The sequence below is a fragment of the Galeopterus variegatus genome, unplaced genomic scaffold, assembly GCF_000696425.1.
Source record: "Galeopterus variegatus unplaced genomic scaffold, G_variegatus-3.0.2 Scaffold236, whole genome shotgun sequence".
In the NCBI taxonomy this organism is placed as follows: Eukaryota; Metazoa; Chordata; class Mammalia; order Dermoptera; family Cynocephalidae; genus Galeopterus; species Galeopterus variegatus.
Window position 1 is genome coordinate 253658 of NW_007726347.1, and position 22966 is coordinate 276623.

Consider the following 22966-nt stretch of genomic DNA (forward strand, 5'->3'; position numbering starts at 1 on the left):
GGAAAAAGACAAAAGACAAAAAAAAAAAAAAAGAAAAAAAAAAAAGAAATGTGTAGTGGCTGGGCGGTTGGCTCAGTTGGTCAGAGTGCATTTTTGTAGCACCAAGGTCACGGGTCAGATGCCCCTACCAGCCAGCCACCAAAAAAAGAAAAAAGAATGTCTAGCTAAAAAAAGAGAAACTCTTGGTTTAGCTAGGTTCAGTAGCACTACTCTTAAATACTGTTCTTAGTTAACAAAGTTCTTCCCAGTGCTTCTAGACAGAAATGAAACAATGAAATTTAAACATTCTTTTCTGCCTTTGTGTAAAAACTTCCATTTTTTAAAGTTTTTATTTTTAGGGGCTGGCTAGTTAGCTCAGTTGGTTAGAACACAGCTTTGTAACACCCAAAGTCAAGTGTTTGGATCTTCACACAAGCCAGCTGCCAAAAAAAAAAAAGTTGTGACAAGAAAATAGTAATCATTCCATATCACTGTCTAATGAGAAAAAAAGAACTTGAAAATTTTTTCTTCGTAAGAGTACGATTAATGCTTATACCAAGAATAAACTATATCCCTCAATGTTTGACTTAAGAGAAAGCAAGATGAACATAAAGTTACAGGTATTTCTACTCATTTAACACTGACAAAACATCTGGAAGGGAGCTGAAGAAACAAGCGTAGGCAGGAGGTTTTGACCCAACCTATTCCACAGAAAAAGTACCCCTACCCCACTTGTCCTAGTCAATATATCTACGTGTTCAAACTGAAGTCTCCCCTTACCCTATATAGAGTCTTGGAGGTGACTGGAAGAAGTAACTATTACTTAGGTAAATTAAAATGTGCAGACATGTACAGATCAGTTAAGGTGCTACCACTGAGATGACAGCTGACATAGTGGGTAGTTTTTGTTTTTTAAGATTCATTTGAGGGCCGAGCCTGTGGCGCACTTGGGAGAGTGCGGCGCTGGGAGCGTACCAGCACTCCCGCCGTGGGTTTGGATCCTATATAGGGATGGCCGCCGGTGCGCTCACTGGCTGAGTGCGGTGCGGCCGGTCTCAAAAAGGACAAAAAGAAAAAAAAAAAGAAGATTCATTTGATTGTACTCCTTCAAATATTTATTACAAGTTATAAAATTTGAAAATATCTTGGAATTGTTTATTACGACTTTGATGGAGAGGGATGGACTAGGTGGCTGAAGGAACAAGGGGAGAGAGAGAGAAATCTTTTACTCTATAATGCACATTCATATTTTAAAATTTTGTACAAGTCACATTTAGAGCACATTTTAAGATTAGAAAACTGTATTACTTGGAACAATATACAGAAACCAATAGGTTAGCATGCTGACGTGTAGAATATAATACCAACATTGGATATTTGGGTTCATTTAAAATAAGAATCTTGATTCATATTTACTGGCACTTCCCACAGTTAAAAGTTTTGGCCATAGTTTTGTACTCTTGATGAGAAATACATAAGCAAAGGTCTGCAGCAATAGGGCCTCCACATTAAAACCTACCAAAGATACTAAAAAAAAAAAAAGAAAAAAAGTATACTCAATTTCTTTATGACTAGACAACTGTCTTTTTCTCCTCACAAGGATGCCTTTTATCTCTTTTCCCCTTTGTCAAGAAGCTTAAGGATAAAGTTACCTTCAAACTCTTAGGCTGTTGTCGAACTTCCATGACATGCTTTCGCCTTAGTTCTCTTTCTCTTCGTTTATTATATTCCAGCTGGTTGGTGAGCTCAGTTTGATGCTGCAATCTGATCAATTCACAGCGCATCTTCTGAATTGTGTTGAGGTGGCGGAACTCCAGTTCTTGCATGGATTCATGCTGTCGCAGTAGCATAGCATGCTCTAAGTCCTTCTGAGTCTGCCTTTTATTTAACTCCTAATCCCATAACACAAAAGATAAAGGTATAATTTACTGCTGTACAATGCCAGAAAAATAAAATCCTAAGAAATGAAATAACCAGGAAACAGATGTAATTAATCTGCTAATTCAATAATGGCTGCATAGAAAATATTAAAGGGCTATGACTTTAATTTTTATAAATGGACAATTAGCAAAATTTCCTTATCATATTCATTTACTATTTATTCACACTATTTTATTGCCACAAGATTAAGACATTATCAAATCTATCTCAAGAGGGTTAATTTCCTTCTGTTCTTTATTTGCTTCCTAATTTTATATTTGAAGAGGGATCCTAAGTCCTCCTTTGAAGTTCTTCAGAGTATACTATTCAGTTCTATTACATGCAGTCTATCCTGTTTAGTGTACTTAAAAACATGGACTCTATAGCTAGACTGCCTGCAATGTAAATTCCAGCTCTGCTACTTATAAGCAGTGAGTCCTTGGGTTATTTAAACTCTGTGCTTCAGTTACATCATGTCTCAAATGCAGACAATACAGCTATTTCACAGATTTAATATGAGGATGAAATGAGTTCATAAATGGAAAATTCTCAGAATACCTAGCACGTGGTGCTCAATAAATATTATTCTTTTTTAAAAATTCTGTTTTTCAGATTAAAAACAAGCACACACATACACATATATTGTAAAAGTCCAATTCGCCCCCTTCTCCTCTGCAAAACATCTCCCTGGAGGCCAACACTTTGGTGCATGTTCCTCAACCTTCCCCATATTTATTGTGACACATCTATTACACAAAAACATACAGTTTTAAAATTTTAACAATATACATTATAGGCTTGTAAATTGCTTTCTTCACTTAAAATGTAATGCACATATATCAAGATGAAATCAGTACATCAAGATTATTTTAAGTTTCATCATAAGCTGCTGCTTTGTGATACCATAATTTTTTCAATTATTTCTCTGTGTTTGGACATTTAAGCTGTTTCCTATCTATCTTATCTTATCTACCTACCTACCTACCTACCTACCTACCTACCTACCTACCTACCTACCTACCTACCTACCTACCTACCTACCTACCTACCTACCTACCTACCTACCTACCTACCTACCTACCTACCTACCTACCTACCTACCTACCTACCTACCTACCTACCTACCTACCTACCTACCTACCTACCTACCTACCTACCTACCTACCTACCTACCTACCTACCTACCTACCTACCTACCTACCTACCTACCTACCTACCTACCTACCTACCTACCTACCTACCTACCTACCTACCTACCTACCTACCTACCTACCTACCTACCTACCTACCTACCTACCTACCTACCTACCTACCTACCTACCTACCTACCTATCTATCTATCTATCTATCTATCTATCTATCTATCTATCTGGTGGTTGGCCAGTTCAGGGATCTGAACCCATAACCTTGGTATTACAAGGTTGCGCTCTAACCAACTGAGCTAACCAGCCAGCACTCCATTTTTTTCCTATAAAGTTTCAATAAATATCTATGCATGTTGCATCACATAATCGTGTTATTATTGCAGTAGGATAGTTTTAGAAGTGGATTTGATGGGTAAAAGCATATATGCATATTAAACTTTAAAAGCTACTGCTACGTTATGCTCCAAAAGGGCAGTATCAATTTATACTCCTGCCAACACTGTCTATTAACCCATGCCACTACTAGGACTAGATGTTATTAATCTTTAAAATTTTTCTTATCTAAATGATTGCAACTGTTTTTATTTGAATTCCTTTAATTATTAGTGAATCTGTACAATTATGCTATATTTGAAGTGTATTTTAATCCACTCTCGGAAATAAATTTATCTGTGCTCACAGGTATCCTGATAATGACACCAATTACTTTCACTGGAATAAGAGTTTCTACAATATTTGCCCAGTCAATAATTACATGATTATAAAAATACATTAAATGACAACACACACCTCATGGCACCCATTTCAGATCAGAGAGGCAAAAATTACCCAATTAATTTCTTCATATTTAAAGTTAACATTTCTTTCATTCATGGATTATTTAATATTTATTGAATGTCTATTATAGGTCAGATACTGGGGATATAAAGAACCAAACAAAGTCTGTGATTTCATACAACATTCCAGTGGGGGAAATAGGACCCCCCCCCCCAAAAAAAAAGTGTGTGCGCGTGCGTGTGTGTATGTGTGTGTAAGAGAGCGAAGAGCAAAGTAGAACATTTAAAGAAGGAAAAAGGATTTGATGGTGAGGGAAGAGGGAAGGCACTTCTGAGGTTACATTCGAGTAGAGACATAAAGAAGGGAGAAAGCATGTCATGTAAATAGCTAGAGAACTGATTCAGGCAGAGGAAAGTACAAACGCCTTGGGACTGGACTGTGAGTGGCACATTTTTTTCAGAAAAGATTCTATTGATAAAGGATTTTAATTTTTACGTTATTCAAGCGCACCTCCCTGACAAGGTCCTGTTCCAAGTTATGACGCCCAAGTAACATTCTTCTCTTGAAGCGACGGCATTCCAGCTCTAGGTACTGTCTCTGACGTCGAAGAAGGTTAGCTTCTTCTTCTGCTTGGAAATGCTGTATATTCTCCTTCTGCTTTGAAAGCCACTCTTGTTTTTCTTTTTTGGGGGTGCTCTGGTTTTCATTCAGCTCCTGGCAACATAAAAAACTCAGTTCAAAATATATAAAAGTTAACTACATGTATGTTATTATTTGGTGTCTGATAAATTTAAATAAAAGTCCTTAATTGTGTTTCTTCTCTAATGCTCAGACAGGGCAATGACCTTGACAAAACAGGTGGTATTTTCTCCTTTCTTGAGCTACGCATGAAATAGTACAGAAAAAAAGAGATATGTATACCAGAAACTATGCATACATTTTTGCTTTGCACAGCTAGATTTCTGATGGTTCCTAGCTTCAAATCACACAATGATTGCTTAATAAAATAAAACACATTCTTCCTTAAAACTTTCCCAAGAAAAGACAGAAGGCATTGCTTTCATGTAAAAATCACATGTGACTTAAAATTAGGGCTAAAATATAGTTAAACAACATCTCATCTCTTCATTTTTAACATTCTTGATACAAAGTTTTTGGCAAAATTATGGATGGACTCAATATAAAAGACCTGGAAATTAAAGGGAAAATCAACAAAGCCACAGGAGAATAAAGACCTCTTTTATGAACGGTACTTAATTTTCAGCATTAATAACCAATTAACAAATCAAAACCAATGATTTCACATATTATTTTAAGTACCATCTCACTAACTACCTTAATGAAAATGTATTTATATTGGGCAAGATGAAAAAATAGACAATATACTTAATGAGGCAAACCCTAGGATGCTAATTAATATTAGTATATATATATATTTTTTCCTTTTTGTCTTTTTTCGTGACCGGTAACGGGATCGCAACCCTCGGTGTCGTGCCCGTACCGCGACCGGCAACGGGATCGCAACCCTTGGTGTCGCGCCCGCACCGCGCTCAACCAGTGAGCGGACCGGTCTCCATATGGGATCCAAACCCTCCACAGGAGCGCCGCCGCCCTCCCAAGCGCCGCACTCTACCGAGTGCGCCACCGGGCTGGCCCAATATTAGTATATTTTCAATCTAAAAAGCATCAATATCATACAGAATATAAATCAGCCATTTTTCCTTGGCATAAGATGGTTTTTCAGAGACTACTAAACCTTATGGTCTTTCCCAAGAGACCAATTCTTTACAACTTCAGTTTATATGATTTTCAAACACACAGAATAAAAAGCATATAAATTTGTAGTTCTCAACTTAAGAGTGTATATGTACATATGGGAAGAGACAAAAATAACATGGGCACATGCATAGAGAATTGCCTGGATATATTTTTCAAAATATTCTGCCAAGGAACTTCTCACCAAGACTCTAGTATGTCCCTCCACTATACTAAGAATCATTATTCTAAATAAACATAAACACCCACAAAATATCTGGTTTCTAAAAGAAAATGAATTTATTATTTTAACTACAACTTATATGCCTAAAGGACTATTTAGACCAACTAACCCATAAAACTAAAATCTCATTTTGCTGTGAAACAGAGCTGTACAACCGCATTTTGTATATTTATAGCTGGGAACCCTATTTACATTCTTTTCAAACTCAGGGTTCCTATACAAAGTTTGTCTTTTATATTATAGTCATGGGAATATATTGCAGGTTACACCCCTTAGAGTTGGAAAAATTTTGCCAATGAAGCTTACTTGGCAGGATATATAGCAAGTCTTTGTGCCACCAATATGTATACAAGACTTATATATCTGATTATAAGGCAAATTCCTACACACACACAATTTGTAATTAATATCAAAAAATTACATTTATTTTATCAATATCGATTTATCACAGCATGCTAATTAATCAAATGGACTAGAAATTTCAGTCTGTAGGAGGGGAGATAAATGAAAAGACATATCATTTTTCTGAATAGTGTCCTGGCTACTATGCAGAATAATTATTCCCTTTCAGAAACTGCCTTAAGGCTTTCTTCAAAGTTAAGAGTAAATCTGTTTTTAAAAGTTCAAAGAGCAGCATATAAAGGGCAAATAATTATGAAACCACGTAGCCATAAAGAAATAATCAGCATGTTCTCTCCTCTATTAATGAAAACGTGATAAGCAAATATGCTTCTATCCTTACTCTATATTAAAATTAGCGTAAGAACAAATTACTGTAATCAAAAAGTAAGAAGGTATGGTTTATTTATTTTTTTTTGTCTTTTTTCGTGTCCGGCAACGGATTGCAACCCTCAGTGTCGCGCCCGTACCGGACCGGGACCGGCAACGGGATCACAACCCTCCATGTCGCACCCGCACCTCGCTCAGCCAGTGAGCGAGAACCGGTCTGTATGTGGGATCTGAACCCTCGGCGGGAGCGCCACCGCACTCCCAAGCGGCGCACTGTAGCAGTACGCCACCGGGCCGGCCCATGGTTTATTTTTAAAGTAAGAAATGTGTAGCTTTTTTCACAGCTCAATTATTTTAATTTTTATTTCTAATGAGTCAGTTACTTAAGTACATAGAAAAGCTATTATAAATAATTTATATTTTCAGAAAATAATTCTTTTCAGATCCTATTCAACTAGGGAACTCAGTTAAGAGTAACTAATTATAATCAATGTCTTCATTTAAACTGATATATAGGGCCAAGCCCGTGGCGCACTCGGGAGAGTGCGGCGCTGGGAGCGTAGCAGTGCTCCCACCGCGGGTTCGGATCCTATATAGGGATGACCGGTGTGCTCACAGCACTCTCTGGCTGAGCGTGGTGCGGCCGGTCTCAAAAAGGACAAAAAAAAACCAAAAAAACAAAACAAAACAAAAAACTGATATATATTTAGTGGCCACAAACAAGAAAAGAAAATTTTATTCTAATGGTTCTATGAGTTGATTACCACAGGATATAATTAATAAGAAGATAAATGGCTTGAAAATTTTTATGAAATAAGTACCTCCTTAAGTTGCTCTTTTCGAAGTTTATATTCCCTTTTCTGAGACTCCAGAAAGCTATTCAGTTCTTTCTTCTGTTGGGCCTGAATATGTTGCTGAAATTTTTTCTCTTCATTGGCCATCACTTTAGCCTACATGAAATTTAAAAAGTAAATCATATTAGTTAAGCAGATAGATTCAAAGCATCAGTTTAATATATACCACTAAGTTTACTCTCTTTTTTGAAGAACAAAAGATCAGTAGAAGCATTACCAAACTAAAATACCTAACGAAATTATTAACAAGTATTATTCAGCATCCTTATCATTTGAACTTCAAAGAGCCTGTAAGATGGAACACATCTTTAAAATGATGATGTCTTACAAAGTCAAAATGTTTTCACCTTTTTTCTCACTTAATAGAGTGTACCCTCCCACCTACTCCCTAATAAAACAAAATAAATCTCTCATAATTTATGATCTCCAACACTCTCTGTGTCTTTGATATAAAAATGCTGCTATAAGTTTAAGGCAGGCTTCCAAAAAATACACAGAGAAGAGAATCATGAATGACTTTCTGAGACCTAAATCACCTATGGATAGATTTATCAAACTCCTCAGATAATCAGGGTACCAAAAGCCTAGAAGAGTTGAATAAATTACCCACTGTGGTGCTATAAAACTATCAAGTATCAGGAAATGATCCCATGCCTTTTACTTCCCAGACCTACTAACTTGACATTAAAATACATCAATTGTTCATTCTCAAAATTTCTTGGTTATCACAAAGACTACAAGATGGACTACTCCAATGAATAATTAGCCTTAAGATTTGTTTGTTTTAAATGACATTAATTGTGTGTGTGTGTGTGTGCGCAAGAGAAAAACCACACAGGAGCCATCTTTTTTTGTGATTGATCTGTCATCAAGTTATAGAAAGCTTTATACAAGTTATATAAATGCTTCTCCCTTTCCCAAATCAATTTACTTGGTTCCTGGGAACAGATACTCTAACGTCAAAATGTCATGTTGGTTAATTCTGAGATAGTCACAAGCTAAAATAAGCAAATTAATAATGATGAACCAGCCACCTCTTTTTCCATAGCAGCCTGATGTTTCTTGATAAGTTTCTCCATTTCTGCAGCAAAATTGTTTCGTTGCGTTTCAAGGTCTTTGTCTAATCTGAGGCGGTGTTCATCCATCTCAGCCTTTAGCTTATTTTCCAGAGTCATCAGTTGCTTTTGATGTTGCCGCCTCATTCTCTTATAGCCAGACATCTGTTCTCTAAGCTCAGAATCCTGCTCATGTTCTTGCATTTGCCTTGTTACCTAGACATATAAACAATGGGGAGAAAAGAAGAAAATAAAAAAAACATTTTTCTTTCAAAAGCATTTCAGACCATTCTATTAACTAAGATAATTAATGTAAGAGATCCCAGTGTTAGCAGTTTCCAATTAAATTTCCAGCAAGTCTTGTAAAGAAACAAACAAGCTGGTTCTCAAATTTATAGAGGAATGTAAAGGATTTATAACAGCCAAAACGATCTTAAGGAAAAAAAGATTGAAGGACGTGCACTACAGTAACCAAGACAGTGTGGTACTGGTTTAAAGAAAGACAAGATAAATAGATCAAGGGAACAAAGTGAAAACTAGAAACAGATCCACACATGTTCTATTGATTTTTTTACCAAAGTCACATTAATTCAGAGGTAAGGAAAGTGATTTCAATAAATCCTGCTGAAATAAGCAGTCCTCTGTATAAAAATAATAAACAAAAAACCTTGACCCCACTATATCACTCATACTTGTTAAGCAGTTGCTCCCCATTCTCCTCTTCTGTTACTACCAATCTGCTTTCTGTCTCTATGGATTTATATATTCTGGATATTTCATAAATAGTGTTATATAATTTGTTGCCTTCTGTGTCTGGTTTCTTCCACTTCGCATGTTTTTGAGGTTCATCTATGTTGTAGCATGTATCAGTATTTCATTCCTTTTTATAGCTAAATAGTATTCCAATGTATGTATATACCATAATTTGTTTATCCATCCATCCAGTGATGGACATTTGTGTTGCTTCCACCTTATGGCTATATTGCTGCTATAAATTTGTGTACATGCACTTGCTGAGTACTCGTTTTCAATTTTTAAATTATTACTATTAGTTTTGATTGACAAATCATAATTGCATACATTTATGGAGCACAATGAGATGTTATGATATATGTATAAAATGTGAATGATTAAATCAAGCTAATTAACATGCCCATCACTTTGTTTACCTATCATCTTTTATGGTGAAATATTTGAAATTCACCTTCTTAGTTATTGTGGCATTAATTATTATTGTCAATAATACATTATTATTGACTAGTCACCCTGCTGTCCAGTAGATCTCAAAACCTGTCTATGTGAAACTTTGTATACTTTGATCAACAACTCCCCATTCTGTCCACACTCCCAGCCTCTGTTAACCATCATTCTACTCTCTACTTCCATGAATTCAACTTCCTTAAATTACACATGTAAGTGAGATATGGTGTTCGTCTTTCTGTGCCTGGCTTATTTCATTTAGCATAATGTCCTCCAGATTCATCCATGTTGTCACAAATAACAGGATTTCTCCCTTTTTTAAAGCCGAATAGTATTTCATTGTGTATATATAACACAGTTTCTTTTTCTACTCATCTACCGATGGGCATTTAGGTTGATTCAATATCTTGGCTATTGTAAATAATGCTACAATGAACATGGGAGTGCAGATATCCCTATGACATAGTGACTTCAGCTCCTTTGGATATATACCCAGGATTACTGAATCATATGGTAGCTCTATTTTTAGTTTTTTGAGGTGCCTCCATACTGTTTTCCATATGGCTGTATTAATTTACATTTCCACCAACGATGCATAAGTTACCTTTTCTCTGCATCCTCACCAATACTTTGGATGTGTATATATATATATATCTAGGAGTAAAATTGCTGGGTCAGGGGCTGGCCCGGTGGTGCACTGCTACAGTGCGCCACTTGGGAGCACGGCGGCGCTCCTGCCGAGGGTTCGGATCCCACATACAGACCGGCCGCTCACTGGCTGAGCGAGGTGCGGGTGCAACACTGAGGGTTGCGATCCCGTTGCCGGTCCCGGTCCGGTACAGGCGTGACACTGAGCCCGGTGGTGCACTGCTACAGTGCGCCACTTGGGAGCACGGCGGCGCTCCTGCCGAGGGTTCGGATCCCACATACAGACCGGCCGCTCACTGGCTGAGCGAGGTGCAGGAGCAACACCGAGGGTTGCGATCCCATTGCCGGTCCCGGTCCGGTATGGGCGCGACACTGAGGGTTGAGATCCGTTGCCGGTCACGAAAAAAGACAAAAAAAGGAGAAAAAAAAATTGCTGGGTCATATGGTAATTCTGTTTAACTTTTCAGGAATAACCAACTGTTTTCCACAGTGGCTGAAGCATTTTACATTCTACCAGCAATGTAAAAGAGTTACAATTTCTCCAAATGCTCTATAACACTTGTTATTTTCTGTTTTTGTTTTTATTACATCCATCTTTGTGGGTGTAAAGTGGTGCCTCATTGTGCTTTTGATTTGTATTTCCCTAACAACTAAAAATGTTAAGCATCTTTTCATGTGCTTGTTGTCCATTTGTATATCTTCTGCTGTGGGTTAAATGTGTCCCTCAAAAGTTCATGTACTGGAAGCAAACTCCATTGTAACAGTGTTAAGAGGGTGAGAAATCCGATTAGGGTAATTGAAAGGTGGGGCCTTTAGGAGGTAGATTGTGAGGACTGTACCCTCATGAATGAATTGATCCATTCATGGAGTAATAGGCATGGTTCTGTTGGCTTTAAAAGAAGAGCAAGTGAAAAGGTTAGCTCTCTTGCTCAGCCCATTCTTACCATGTGACAACCTGGTTGCCACAGGACCCTGAGCTGCTGTGGAAAGTCACCACCAGGAAAAAGGCCCTCACCAGATATGTTCCCTGGACTCTGAACTGCTCAGCCTCCAAAACTGTAAGAAATAAATTTCTTTATAAATTACTCAGTTTAAGGTATTCTCTTATAAGCAACAGAAACAGACTAAAATACCTTCTTTGAAGAAATGTCTATTCAACTCCTTTGCCCATTTTTGGGTTGCTTAAACTGGATTCTTTTTCTGATTTTTTTGTGTGTGGTAGAATACCATAAAATTTACCATCTTAACATTTTTATGTGTATTGTTCAATGGTATTAATTACATTCCATATTGTTGTACAATCATTACCACCATCCATCTCCAGAATTCTTCTCATCTTGCAAAACTGAGACTCTATACGCATTAACAATAACCCACTATTCCCCAATCCCCCCATCATCTGGCAACCATCATTCCACTTTCTGTTGCTGTGACTCTGACTAGTCTAAGTACCTAATACAAGTAGAATCAAACAGTATTTCTTTTTGCGACTGGCTTATTTCACTTAGCACAATGTCTTCAACGTTCATCCATGTTATAGCGCATATGTTAGAATTTCATTCCTTTTATAGGCTGAATAATATTCCATTGTATTACATACCACATCTTCCTTATCTATTCACCCATCAATGGCCACATTTTAACTACTGTAAATAATGCTGCTTTTAACATGGGTGTATAAATATCTTTTTGAGACCCTATCAATTCTTTTGGGTATATATCCTGAAGTGGAATTGCTGGATCATATGGTAATTCTGTTTTCAATTTTTTGAGGAACTGCTGTACTGTCTTCCACAGCAGCTGTACCATTTTTCATTCCCAACAACAGTGCACAAGGGTTCTAATTTCTCCACATCCTCTCCAAAACTTATTTTCTGTTTTTTTGATAGCAGCCATCCTAATAGGTATGGGGTGGTATCTCAATGTAGTTTTGATTTGCATTTCCCTAACAATTAATGATGTGGATCATCTTTTCATGTGCTTGTTGACCATCTGTATAACATTTTTTGAGAAATATCTAAGTCCTTTGTCAATTTTTAAATTGTGCTGTTTGAATTGGATTTTAAAATTTTAAAATTTTAATTTTTCATCAAGATAATAGTAAGAGTAGGAATAAGCAAATCACAGATTGAGAAAAAATATTTGCAAGATATATGAGATGTGGTCCCTGTATCCAGACTACATTTTAAAAAATCCTACAATCAATATTAAAAAGATGAAAAACCGAATAAAAAATCAGGCAAAAGACTTCAAAAGACACTTCACTAAAGAAGATATATGAACAAACAATAAGCACATGAAAAGGTAATAATGGTGACATTTTTAGTTACTGGGAAATGCAAATTAAAACCACAATGACATTCTATTTCACACCTACCAGAATGACTAAAATAAAAAAGACTGACAACAGCAAATGTCGAAAAGGAAGTGGACCAACTGGAACTCTATACTGCTAATGGGTGTGTGAAATAGTACAACCACTTTGGAAAACTGACAGTTTCTTTTCTTTTCTTTTTTTTTTGACAGTTTCTTATAAAGTTAAACCCTACAATCCCTCAATTCTACCTTTAGGTATTTACCCATAAGAAATTAAAACATGGGCCGGCCCGTGGCTCACTCGGGAGAGTGCGGTGCTGATAACACCAAGGCCCCAAGTTCGGATCCTATATGGGGATGGCCGGTTTGCTCACTGGCTGAGCGTGGTGCTGACAACACCAAGTCAAGGGTTAAGATCCCCTTACCGGTCATTTTTTTTAAAAAAAAAAAAAAGAAAGAAAAACATCATGTTTACATAAAGACTTTGCCACAAATGTTTATAGCAACGTTTTGCATAACAGCCCAAAATGTGAAACAAATCAAATGTGTATCAATAGAAGAATGGATAAACAAACTGTATTATATTCACACTATGGAAAACTATTTACAGCAATAAAAAAGAATGAACTTTGATAAACACAACAAAAAGTATAAATGTCAAAAACATTAATCTGAATATGAAAAGGTGCTCAACATCAGTATTCCACATGAAAATGCAAATTAAAACCAATATGCGATGTCACCTCATACCTGTTAAGGATGGTTATTATCAAAGACAAGAGATAACAGATGTTGGCAACAGTTTGGAGAAAAGGGAACTCTAGTACACTGCTGGTGGGAATATAGATTGGTATAGCCACTAAGGAGGCTATGTATGGAGGTTCCTAAATTAAAAATAGAACTACCATACAACCCAGCAATCCCTCCTCTGGGCATATACCCAAAGGAGATGAAATCACTACCTCACAAAGATATCTGTACTCCCATGTTCACTGCATTATTCACAATAGCCAAGATATAGAAATAACCTAAATGTCCATAAACAAATGGATAAACAAAATATGGCATATACTCATATATACAATGGAATATTATTCAGCCTTAAAAAAGAAAAAGACCCTGCTGTTTGCCACAACATAGATGTGCCTGGAGGACATTATGCTAAGTGAAATAAGCCAGAAACAGAAAGAAAAAATTGCATAGTCTCACTTTTATGTGGAATATAAAAAAAAGTAATAATAAAAGAAGGAGCTTAAATACACAGAGAGAATGAAACAATAGCTACCACAGGTGGAGGGTGGGAAGAGGAAATGTAGCTCTCCATAGTCAAAGGATACAAAACAGGTATGTAGGATGACTAAATTTAGAGATTAAATGAATTTTGATCCCCATAAAAGCTGTCCCCCCGCCAAAAAAAAAGCATGGTAGAGATTTAACACACAACATGACTAAAGTTAATAAAACTGTATTGTGTTAGATTTTTGTCTTTTTGTAAATTTCTTCTAAAATAAGAAAATTCTAACTAGAGTTTAGATCCTCTTGTCACAGAAAAGTATCTATGTGAGATGGTAACATTAATCTGCTTCACTACAGTAACCATTTTGCTATTTGCATCCTATAATATCATGTTGTAAACCTCAAATATACAATAAAGTTTATTTAAAAAAATAAAACATTAATCTGAGCAAAATAAACCAGACCAAAAAAAACAGTACATTCTGTGTGATTCCACTTAAATGAAATCCAAGAACATTCAAACTAACAATGGTGAAGAAACAGAAAGTGATGGTCTTGGGAGTGAGGAATTAACTAAAAAGGAGTTAAAGAGAACTTTCTGGGATTATAGGTGTGTACAAACTGTAAAAATTCTTCAAAATGAATATCTAAGATCTGTGCACATTATTGTATGACAAATATCCAACGCAGAAGGTAGACTGAGTTATGGTACATAATACTTATAATGAATGATATAGTTACGCTTATTTGTAAAAAAACTATATACTCTGAATATTTTATCTCAAATAAATGGAATTACTGGGTTTAAGGCTACAAATCTCTTCCAGGTTTTTGATTCACTAAATCCATAACTTAAAGGTGTTCTTAATTAATTTGAGGAAGCCAAAATATGGGACAGAAGACTTGCTTGGGAAACATTTAATACACGCTAAGTCACAAAGAGGTTTTCCCTTGCATTGGCCCCTCCTCTCTAAGTATTTATCAAATTAGTCATAAGAATATTAAGCAATCTTTGCCACTTGCTCTGTTCAAAGAGTTATTTACATGCTGCAGAATAGTAGGAATAACATGACTTACAGTAGGGGACTGCATTCCTAACCCCACATGTCATACAGATTCATGGGCCACAGCATGGGATTTATAAAATCTGATTATGTAGTTGATAGCTCAGATAACTCCAATGTCTTTTTTTTCCCATCATATTTTCTAATAGCCTACCTTTCTTATGAAATTTTTTTTTTCCTTTTTGTCTTTTTTCGTGACTGGCAACGGGATCGCAACCCTCGGTGTAGCACCCGCACCGTGCTCAACCAGTGAGCGGACGGGTCTCTACATGGGATCCGAACCCTCGGCGGGAGCGCCGCTGCACTCCCAAGCGCTGCACTACCGAGTGCACCACCGGGCCGGCCCTTCTTATGAAATTTTAATGGAGTTTCTCTCTATCACCTAGTGTCCTTTATCATGCTTTGGTCCTACTTATGTGACTGATCAGGGTTTTAAGTATCCCAGTATAACGTCTTTGTAATGGATGAATAATCCATACTTACTGTTATTTGGAAAATCAGAATGACGGAGTATATCAAATTGGATTATTTGCCATTTCCAAACATTCCCCTCTTTCTGGTTAGCCTCACAGAATATATTCCCTTATCGTCAATTCTTCTCATGTGGAAATACCATTTCCTTTCTCCCTATCTCTAAAACCTAGTAATTTTGAATGCTTAAAGTATTTATTTCGTAAGTACTATCTTTACGCCCCCTAATCAAAAGTTACCCGAGTTCCTATTTAGTACCTTGTAGCTCTCTTCAACATTTAATATATTCTAACGTATTACTTATTTGTGTATGTCTTAAAGACATTACTAGTTGAACATTTCTCAGAGTGCTTTGCATAATATCTTTCTCATAATAGGCATTTAAATATTGAATGAATGTTTTGAAACTTAACCCAAATACAAAAAATAAGATACAATTATACTTAAGTCTATACTGCCAAGGTCCAACGCGAAAAAACATATTTCTCTCTAATTCAGGGGAAGTACATACCAGTGATGCTGTCCGTATTGTAGCAAAATGTTCTCGATTACGATAGTGTGATTTGTGACGAGATACTTGGGGTGGAGATTGTGGATCTGATGCTCTTGATCTAGAATCTCCTTCTTCTCTGTAATTTTCCTCCTCCTAGGCAAAGAAGGACAGTATCATATAAGGTGAACAAAAATAGCTTGTTTGAACCTTCAAAGAATTTAAAGTTTAAAGACAAAAACTTGATTAAATCTTAAAGACAAATTTTAAAAAGTCAAAAAACGGGAATGATGACATTTTATTTTCAACGTAATTAGAATTAGGAGAAAGTATTTCCACAGTATATGTAATAGTACATAGATTTAGAATAAGAAAACATACATGGCTATATTTATATTCTACCACTATATGCAAAATTGAAAAGCTTTAATATAACTTAAAAACAAAGATAATGAAACATGTAGCTAGTATCTTAAATAGCAATAAAAAAACCAATTACTCAAAGACTCTTAAGTTGTAGAAGCAATATAGCTTCAACTATCTTCTTAATATTTCTGCCATCTGTCTAAGATAAGTAATCAAAAAACAGTAAAAAAAGGGCCGGCCCGGTGGCGCACTGGATAGTGCGCCGCTTGGGAAACGCGGCTGGCGCTCCCGTCCGAGGGTTCGGATCCCACATACAGACCGGCTCCCACTCACTGGCTGAGCGAGGCGCGGGAGCAACACCGAGGCTTGCGATCCCGTTGCCGGTCCCCGGTCCGGTACGGGGGCAACACTGAGGGTTGCGATCCGTTGCCGGACACGGAAAAAGACAAAAGACAAAAAAAAAAAAAAAAAAAAACAGTAAAAAAAAATGTAAGAACTGATGTCTTTCCTTGTATACCTCAATTCATTAACTGAAGAGGAAGTCAGTTAAATAGCAACCCACTAATTGTGGGAGTAATTTTTTTTATGATTGATTCCATCATCTAAGAATATAGAAATTAAACATTATTTTGCCCTGAATAACACAACTAGTTAACCAAACCATTCCTAATAGTTTTTCTGTGTGTGTCCTTGTGATAAAATATATGTAACAAAAATTTGCCATCTTAACCATGTTAAGTGGCATAATACATCCTCAGTGTTGTACAACAATCACCACTATTTCCAGAACTTTTTTTATCACCCCAAACAAACTCTACATCCATTAGCAATAACTCTCTATTTTGCCCTTTACCCAGCCTCTGATAACCTCTAATCTACTTTCTGTCTCTATGAATTTGCCTACTTTAGATATTTCACATCAGTTTAATTATAGAAGATTTGTCCTTTTGTGTCTGGCTTATGTCACTTAGCATGTTTTTGAGATTCATCCATATTGCAGCATATATCAGAACTTCATTCTTTTTTATTGTTATTTTTAAATTTATTTTTATTTTTTATTTTTTTGTGGCTGACTGGTACAGGGATTGAAACCTGGGCCTTGGTGTTCAATCCTTTTTATAGCTGAGTAATATTCGATTGGACACATATACCACAGTTTGTTTATCCATTCATCTGTTGACAAACATTTGGATTTTTTCCACCTCTTAGCCATTATGCCCAATAACTTTTTAGCTGTGAAGTTAAAAAGGAAGCATTCCCATTAATTGCTAAGAGGAGTTACCGGACTTTCCAATATTTCTGTGCACTCAAAAGTGCAAAGAATAATGTAGCAAACACCCACATTTCCTAAATCCAGAGTATATACTTTTCCACAATTACACTCAGTTTTATTTTAAAGACACAAACATGGATAATGCAAGTCACTTTTGATCATCACCCACCCTTAACCATTTTTTCACTCCCCAAAGGCAATCATTATGATGAATTTCATGTGTATCCTTCCTATTTTTTAATATTTTATTTTCCACATAAGTAACTTCAGATAGTAAATTATATAGTATTTCTGTATATTTTTCTTCTAAGATTTAAAAACTGTTCCCCATTCTTTTTTGTACTATCAAAACTGGTTTTCTAAATGCAGATAACAGATTAGGAATTAACAAGACTACTGCTATTTTTTTAAATGTTCCAAACTTCAAAGAAAACCTCCTTTTCTTAAACTAATCAGATGAAGAAAATTATTTCACAAAGTTGACATTTTTTCACTGAAATCCAAATACTCACAGGTTTTAAATGGATGACAGAACTGTTAGACATCACTGTGTGGTCTCCCTCCATCATGTCTAGCTCACTCTTGTCGTCTGAAGCATCTGGAAGACTATTAACACTACTGCTTTGGCTGCTGGCACTGATGGACATACTAGGAATAGACTGATTACTTCCAACACTATTTACTGTTCCTGTCCGGCCAACACCATGATCTTGTTCCTAAGAGAAAAGAGCATTAGAGTCAAATATCTGTATTTCTTCTGAATTCTTGATTATAAATACTTAGCATACCTCTCAGCATACAGTCATTAGAAAGAAAATTAGAGTTCTATCATGAGAAATTTCCTTTCTTTGCCAAGACCAGGAAGTTTATCAACTGTTAACTGGTAGAAAAACAAACAAAAATGACCAAGTAAATAATAAAAAATCCCAACCAATTGTGTAAAAAATGACAGTTGATCAGATTTGGGTGATTTCCAAAGTGTAGTATTTTCTACAAACTGTATGACATTTTTTGAAAACCATTTCTACAATACATCTCATGCGATATATACAGAGATTCTGCCTATTTCTCAATGATTCTCATAGTTAATACAAATCTCTCCTTTAAAAAATATCCTATAAATACCTCTTTTAGTTGTTTTTCTTTTTCTTTTTAAATTTTAACTTACACATTGTAATTGTACATACTTACGGAGTACAATCTGATATGATGATACATTTACATGTTGTACAATAATCAGGTCAGGATAGCTAAAATGTCAATCACCTCACACATTTATCATTTTTTTGTCACAAATTAGTTGTAATTATTTATTGAAGCCTTTAATATGTAGATTCTTTCTAAAAATATAGCTTCTAGATTATCTTTTCCCCACCAAATTACTTATATTTATTTATTTATTTATTTATTTGGATCTGAGTCCTTGACCTTGGTGTTAGAACACCGTGCTCTAACCAACTAAACTAACAGGCCAGCCTCTACCACCAAATAATTTAGTATTAATTCTATCTATTTGGGGGTTGAGGTAACTGGCCAGTTTGGGACCAAACTCTTGACCTTAGTGTTAATTCCCATGTATTCTTGTGTAAACTAAGAATTATACATTACATATATATTCAATCACAATCACAAGAATGTCTTCCTGAAATAACCAGGCAGCCATGGTATCTGGGCACCAACATTATAGTAATCTTACCAGATCAGAATTCTATAAGACATTCAGAATTTAATAAATACAGGCACATGGTATATGTAATAGGGACTTTTCTTATATCCCTAGCCTAAAAGAGATGCTGTTAAAGATTTAACAACATAGGGCCGGCCCGGTGGCGCACTGGACAGTGCGCCGCTTGGGAGTGCGGCGGCGCTCCCGCCGAGGGTTCGGATCCCATGTGGAGACCGGTTCCCGCTCACTGGCTGAGCGCGGTGCGGGCGTGACACTGAGGGTTGCAATCCCGTTGCCGGTCAGTAAAAAAGACAAAAAGACAAAAAAAAAAAAAAGATTTAACAACATAGAATTTTATTAATTTCACAACTTTATTAAAGTTTTTCATATATCTTTCTACCACCAAGATAGTCTAAAACAATTTTCTAATGAATATCATAAGAACCAAAATACAATCAAAAAACCCCAAAAAACAAAAACTGTAAAAAGTCTTAATAAAGTCCTGTATTTTATAGTTCATTAGTCAGTGCTATTGAAAAGAAAAGTAAGTAACTTCTGCTTATGGTTTCAGAATGCAAAGTGATCTCTCTCACTAGAAAGCAAAGGAAAGAATCAAAGAGTTGGACTTCTGACAGGGGCAAAGAAGAAAACTTAAATATTTAGAGGAAAAAAGATAGCTTCACACATAATACACTTTATATGTATATTTCCTAATGAGGAAGTTCTGTAACACTTCTATAGAAAATCTGTATTCTATTCTCCCTAAAAGGCAACAAAGAAAGAACTTGGCCTTAAGAGTGAGAAGAATATGAATTTGAAACCATGTGCTTCTACCTACAGTGAGTTAGTTAACCACTCTGAACTTTGCTCTCCTCATTTGTAAAATGAATATTTTAGAATAGTGTAGATGGAATGAAATTATGCAGAACTAAAAGGAATCAAGTTTCCTTGGTGGCAGTAGAATACCTGGTAACTTTCTAATGACTTCTGAGTGAGTACCATCAACTTTCAGAGTCTGTCATTTCAAGTACTATACTCCCAGAAGCATATTCCATAAAAATGGACAATTAGTCCATAAAGAGTTCAGTGGCCAAGAAATGTGAGAGGGACCAGATTTTAAAAGTTAAACAGGTTTCTTTAATAAAGACGTCTCAGAGCCTTCATTATGCCAGTATGCACCATAAAGGGATTAGGGTATGCAATCTAATATGATTGAAGACTTTTTTTCCTAACTGGGATCTTACAGGACCAGTATTAAGAAAACACAACTTGAAAACCACTGATAACAAAGGAAAATTCTTGGTAGGGTAAGTTGCAAAAGGAAAGAAACCAATAAAGAGAACTCAATATTTGAGTCATTTTATAGGTATTACCTCTTCTTCTTCCTGTGCTTCTACTGCTGGTCCGTTATGTGCCTCCTGGAAAAGGAGTTTCTTCATCTTTCGATACTGCAGATTGTCCAGCTCTCTTACTGCATCCTTTGTCCTTTGAATGAGATCTATTAACACTGTTTCAGGGCGCTCCCGAAGAACAAACATGTGCTGGATAGGGTAGAAGGTAAAAGTCACGTTGAAACTTTTTTTTTCAATTAGTGCAAATGTACCTGTTCTCAGACTCTACAGTTACCATGCCATGATAGATAATGCACATAATCTATAACTAATTCTATTGCACTTCTGACTTCTTATGTATACAAAATTATCATTTACGTACATATACTCTGTGCCTCCATAACTACTCTTGTACATTTTATAAAAACTTTGAACATAATACTTTTGTTGGCCAACTGAAAATGGAGAGTTGAAATAATCAAAGGGTCTAAACACTAAGAATTAACTCCAATCAGAGTCCTCAATAAAAGTTTACATATTCTAAGAACTGATGATTTCATGCAAAAGGCATGTTCAGTTCTTGAGTTACGTTAGGTTTCAACAGGAATGTATTTAGATATTAGATATTATGGGTTCCTTTATATGCACTGCATAAACAATATTCTTCATAAAACTCTAACAGTGAATTAAAAGCCACTATTTTATTGTGATTTTTATCACTAACATTTAATAAAGCTTAACCTTATCAAATACAGAAAAGTAGAAAGAACCGTTCTACCATTAGGATTATCACTGTTACATTTTGACATATATTTCTTTCAGAAATTTTCTATGCATAGAAATTGTTTTATAGATACATAATTAGCATACAGATCACAGAAAGACATCTTATGCCCTCCTTTGAGTTCCATGAGATATCCCTGAATTATTATACTTTTACCTCTGTTAGTTCAAATTTATTTCTTCTTATGCAGATTTGAACTATATATACAGTATTTTATTCTTTCACTGTCATAAGTATTATGCTATTTCAAACTCATAAACATAATACCTGCAGAATATTTCATCAAATGTTTGTGCCAAAATTATTTAACCATTACCCTAATTCTGGACAGGTACTTCTTATTTGTTCGCTTGTTTTTGGCAGCTGGCCAGTACAGGGATCCAAATCTTTGTCCTTGGTGTCAAAACACCATGCTCTAACCAACTGAGCTAACCAGTCAACCCCTTAGCAGGCATTTCTGATTTTTAATTCTGATATAAATAATTTCATACATTAAAATGTTTTTCTATTAATTCTTTTCCTTCATGATGGACTATGACAAAAAATGTAATTAGGCCAAAAGAAGCTCTTAATAGATACTTCCTATCATTTCAAATAGGGCTGCAACAATACTGTGACCAGTATTACTATGACCATTATGACCTAGCCAAATGAATACTGTATGCAGACTTGGGATCTAATTACCAAATATCTGACCCCAGTCGGATGAATTATTATTATATGAGTTAGAAGGGCTTCTTTTGCTGTTAGGCAAGCATAAGAAACCACATTCTTCCTTTTGCACTAGCTTGGTATGTACCACTATTTACAAAATTCAGTCTTCTTATGCAAAAAAATTAAACCTTATATATTTAAGTTTGATAGTTTTTTTTAACATATAGACCTTGCTTATTTTTTACTAACATAATTCCCAGCTATATTAAAGCTTTTGTTGCTATTGTGAGTGTCTATTTATTCGGGTTTTCATTTCTGACACTGTGAGTGAGATTACAGCCTGGAATTCCCCAAGCACTAATGAAACTTTATATTACTCTTCTACATACTGTGGCTGCAAATAATATTATCAAATATACATATGACTGTTCGTCTTATTTGTAGCTTTAATTTAACTGCTGTGTATCAGTGAAAATAAACTACTTTGAAATACTAAAAGATTAGTGTAAAAATAATCTACTTAAATCTTGCAGTGAAAAATCAAATAGGTTCCCAAAGAGATAGAGTAAAATCCTACTTATTATTGCCTAATCTACATCTTTTAAGAACTATATCAAATTCAACAATACTATTATTGCTATTAATAAGATGGTCCCCCAAATAAAATAATTTTTTGAGACCAGAAAGTTACCAATTATGTATTTAAATTAGTCAACCAAGTCTGCCGAAAACTGAATAGAACTTATATAATTAAAAAATTTCTTCCGGCGCACTGGATAGTGCGCCGCTTAGGAAGCGCGGCGGCGCTCCCGCCCGAGGGTTCGGATCCCACATACAGACCGGCTCCCGCTCACTGGCTGAGCGAGGCGCGGGAGCAACGCCGAGGGTTGCAATCCCGTTGCCGGTCTCCGGTCCGGTACGGGGCAACACTAAGGGTTGCGATCCGTTGCCGGACACGGAAAAAGACAAAAGACAAAAAAAAAAAAAAAAAAAAAAAAAAAAAAAAAAA

General features: G+C 35.8%; 1 protein-coding gene across 1 annotated transcript in view; it reads right to left on the minus strand.

The window, feature by feature from the left end:
* The window catches only part of TAOK1 (TAO kinase 1), a 94449-nt gene that overhangs the window by 16829 nt on the left and 54654 nt on the right, over positions 1-22966 (minus strand). Inside the window, exons 10-16 of the mRNA XM_008566343.1 lie at positions 20562-20729; positions 18035-18238; positions 15905-16039; positions 8438-8674; positions 7371-7499; positions 4332-4535; positions 1632-1871 (exon numbers count right to left, since the gene is read on the minus strand). Coding sequence (XP_008564565.1) covers positions 1632-1871; positions 4332-4535; positions 7371-7499; positions 8438-8674; positions 15905-16039; positions 18035-18238; positions 20562-20729 — 1317 coding nt within the window. The remainder of the gene's footprint in view (positions 1-1631; positions 1872-4331; positions 4536-7370; positions 7500-8437; positions 8675-15904; positions 16040-18034; positions 18239-20561; positions 20730-22966) is intronic.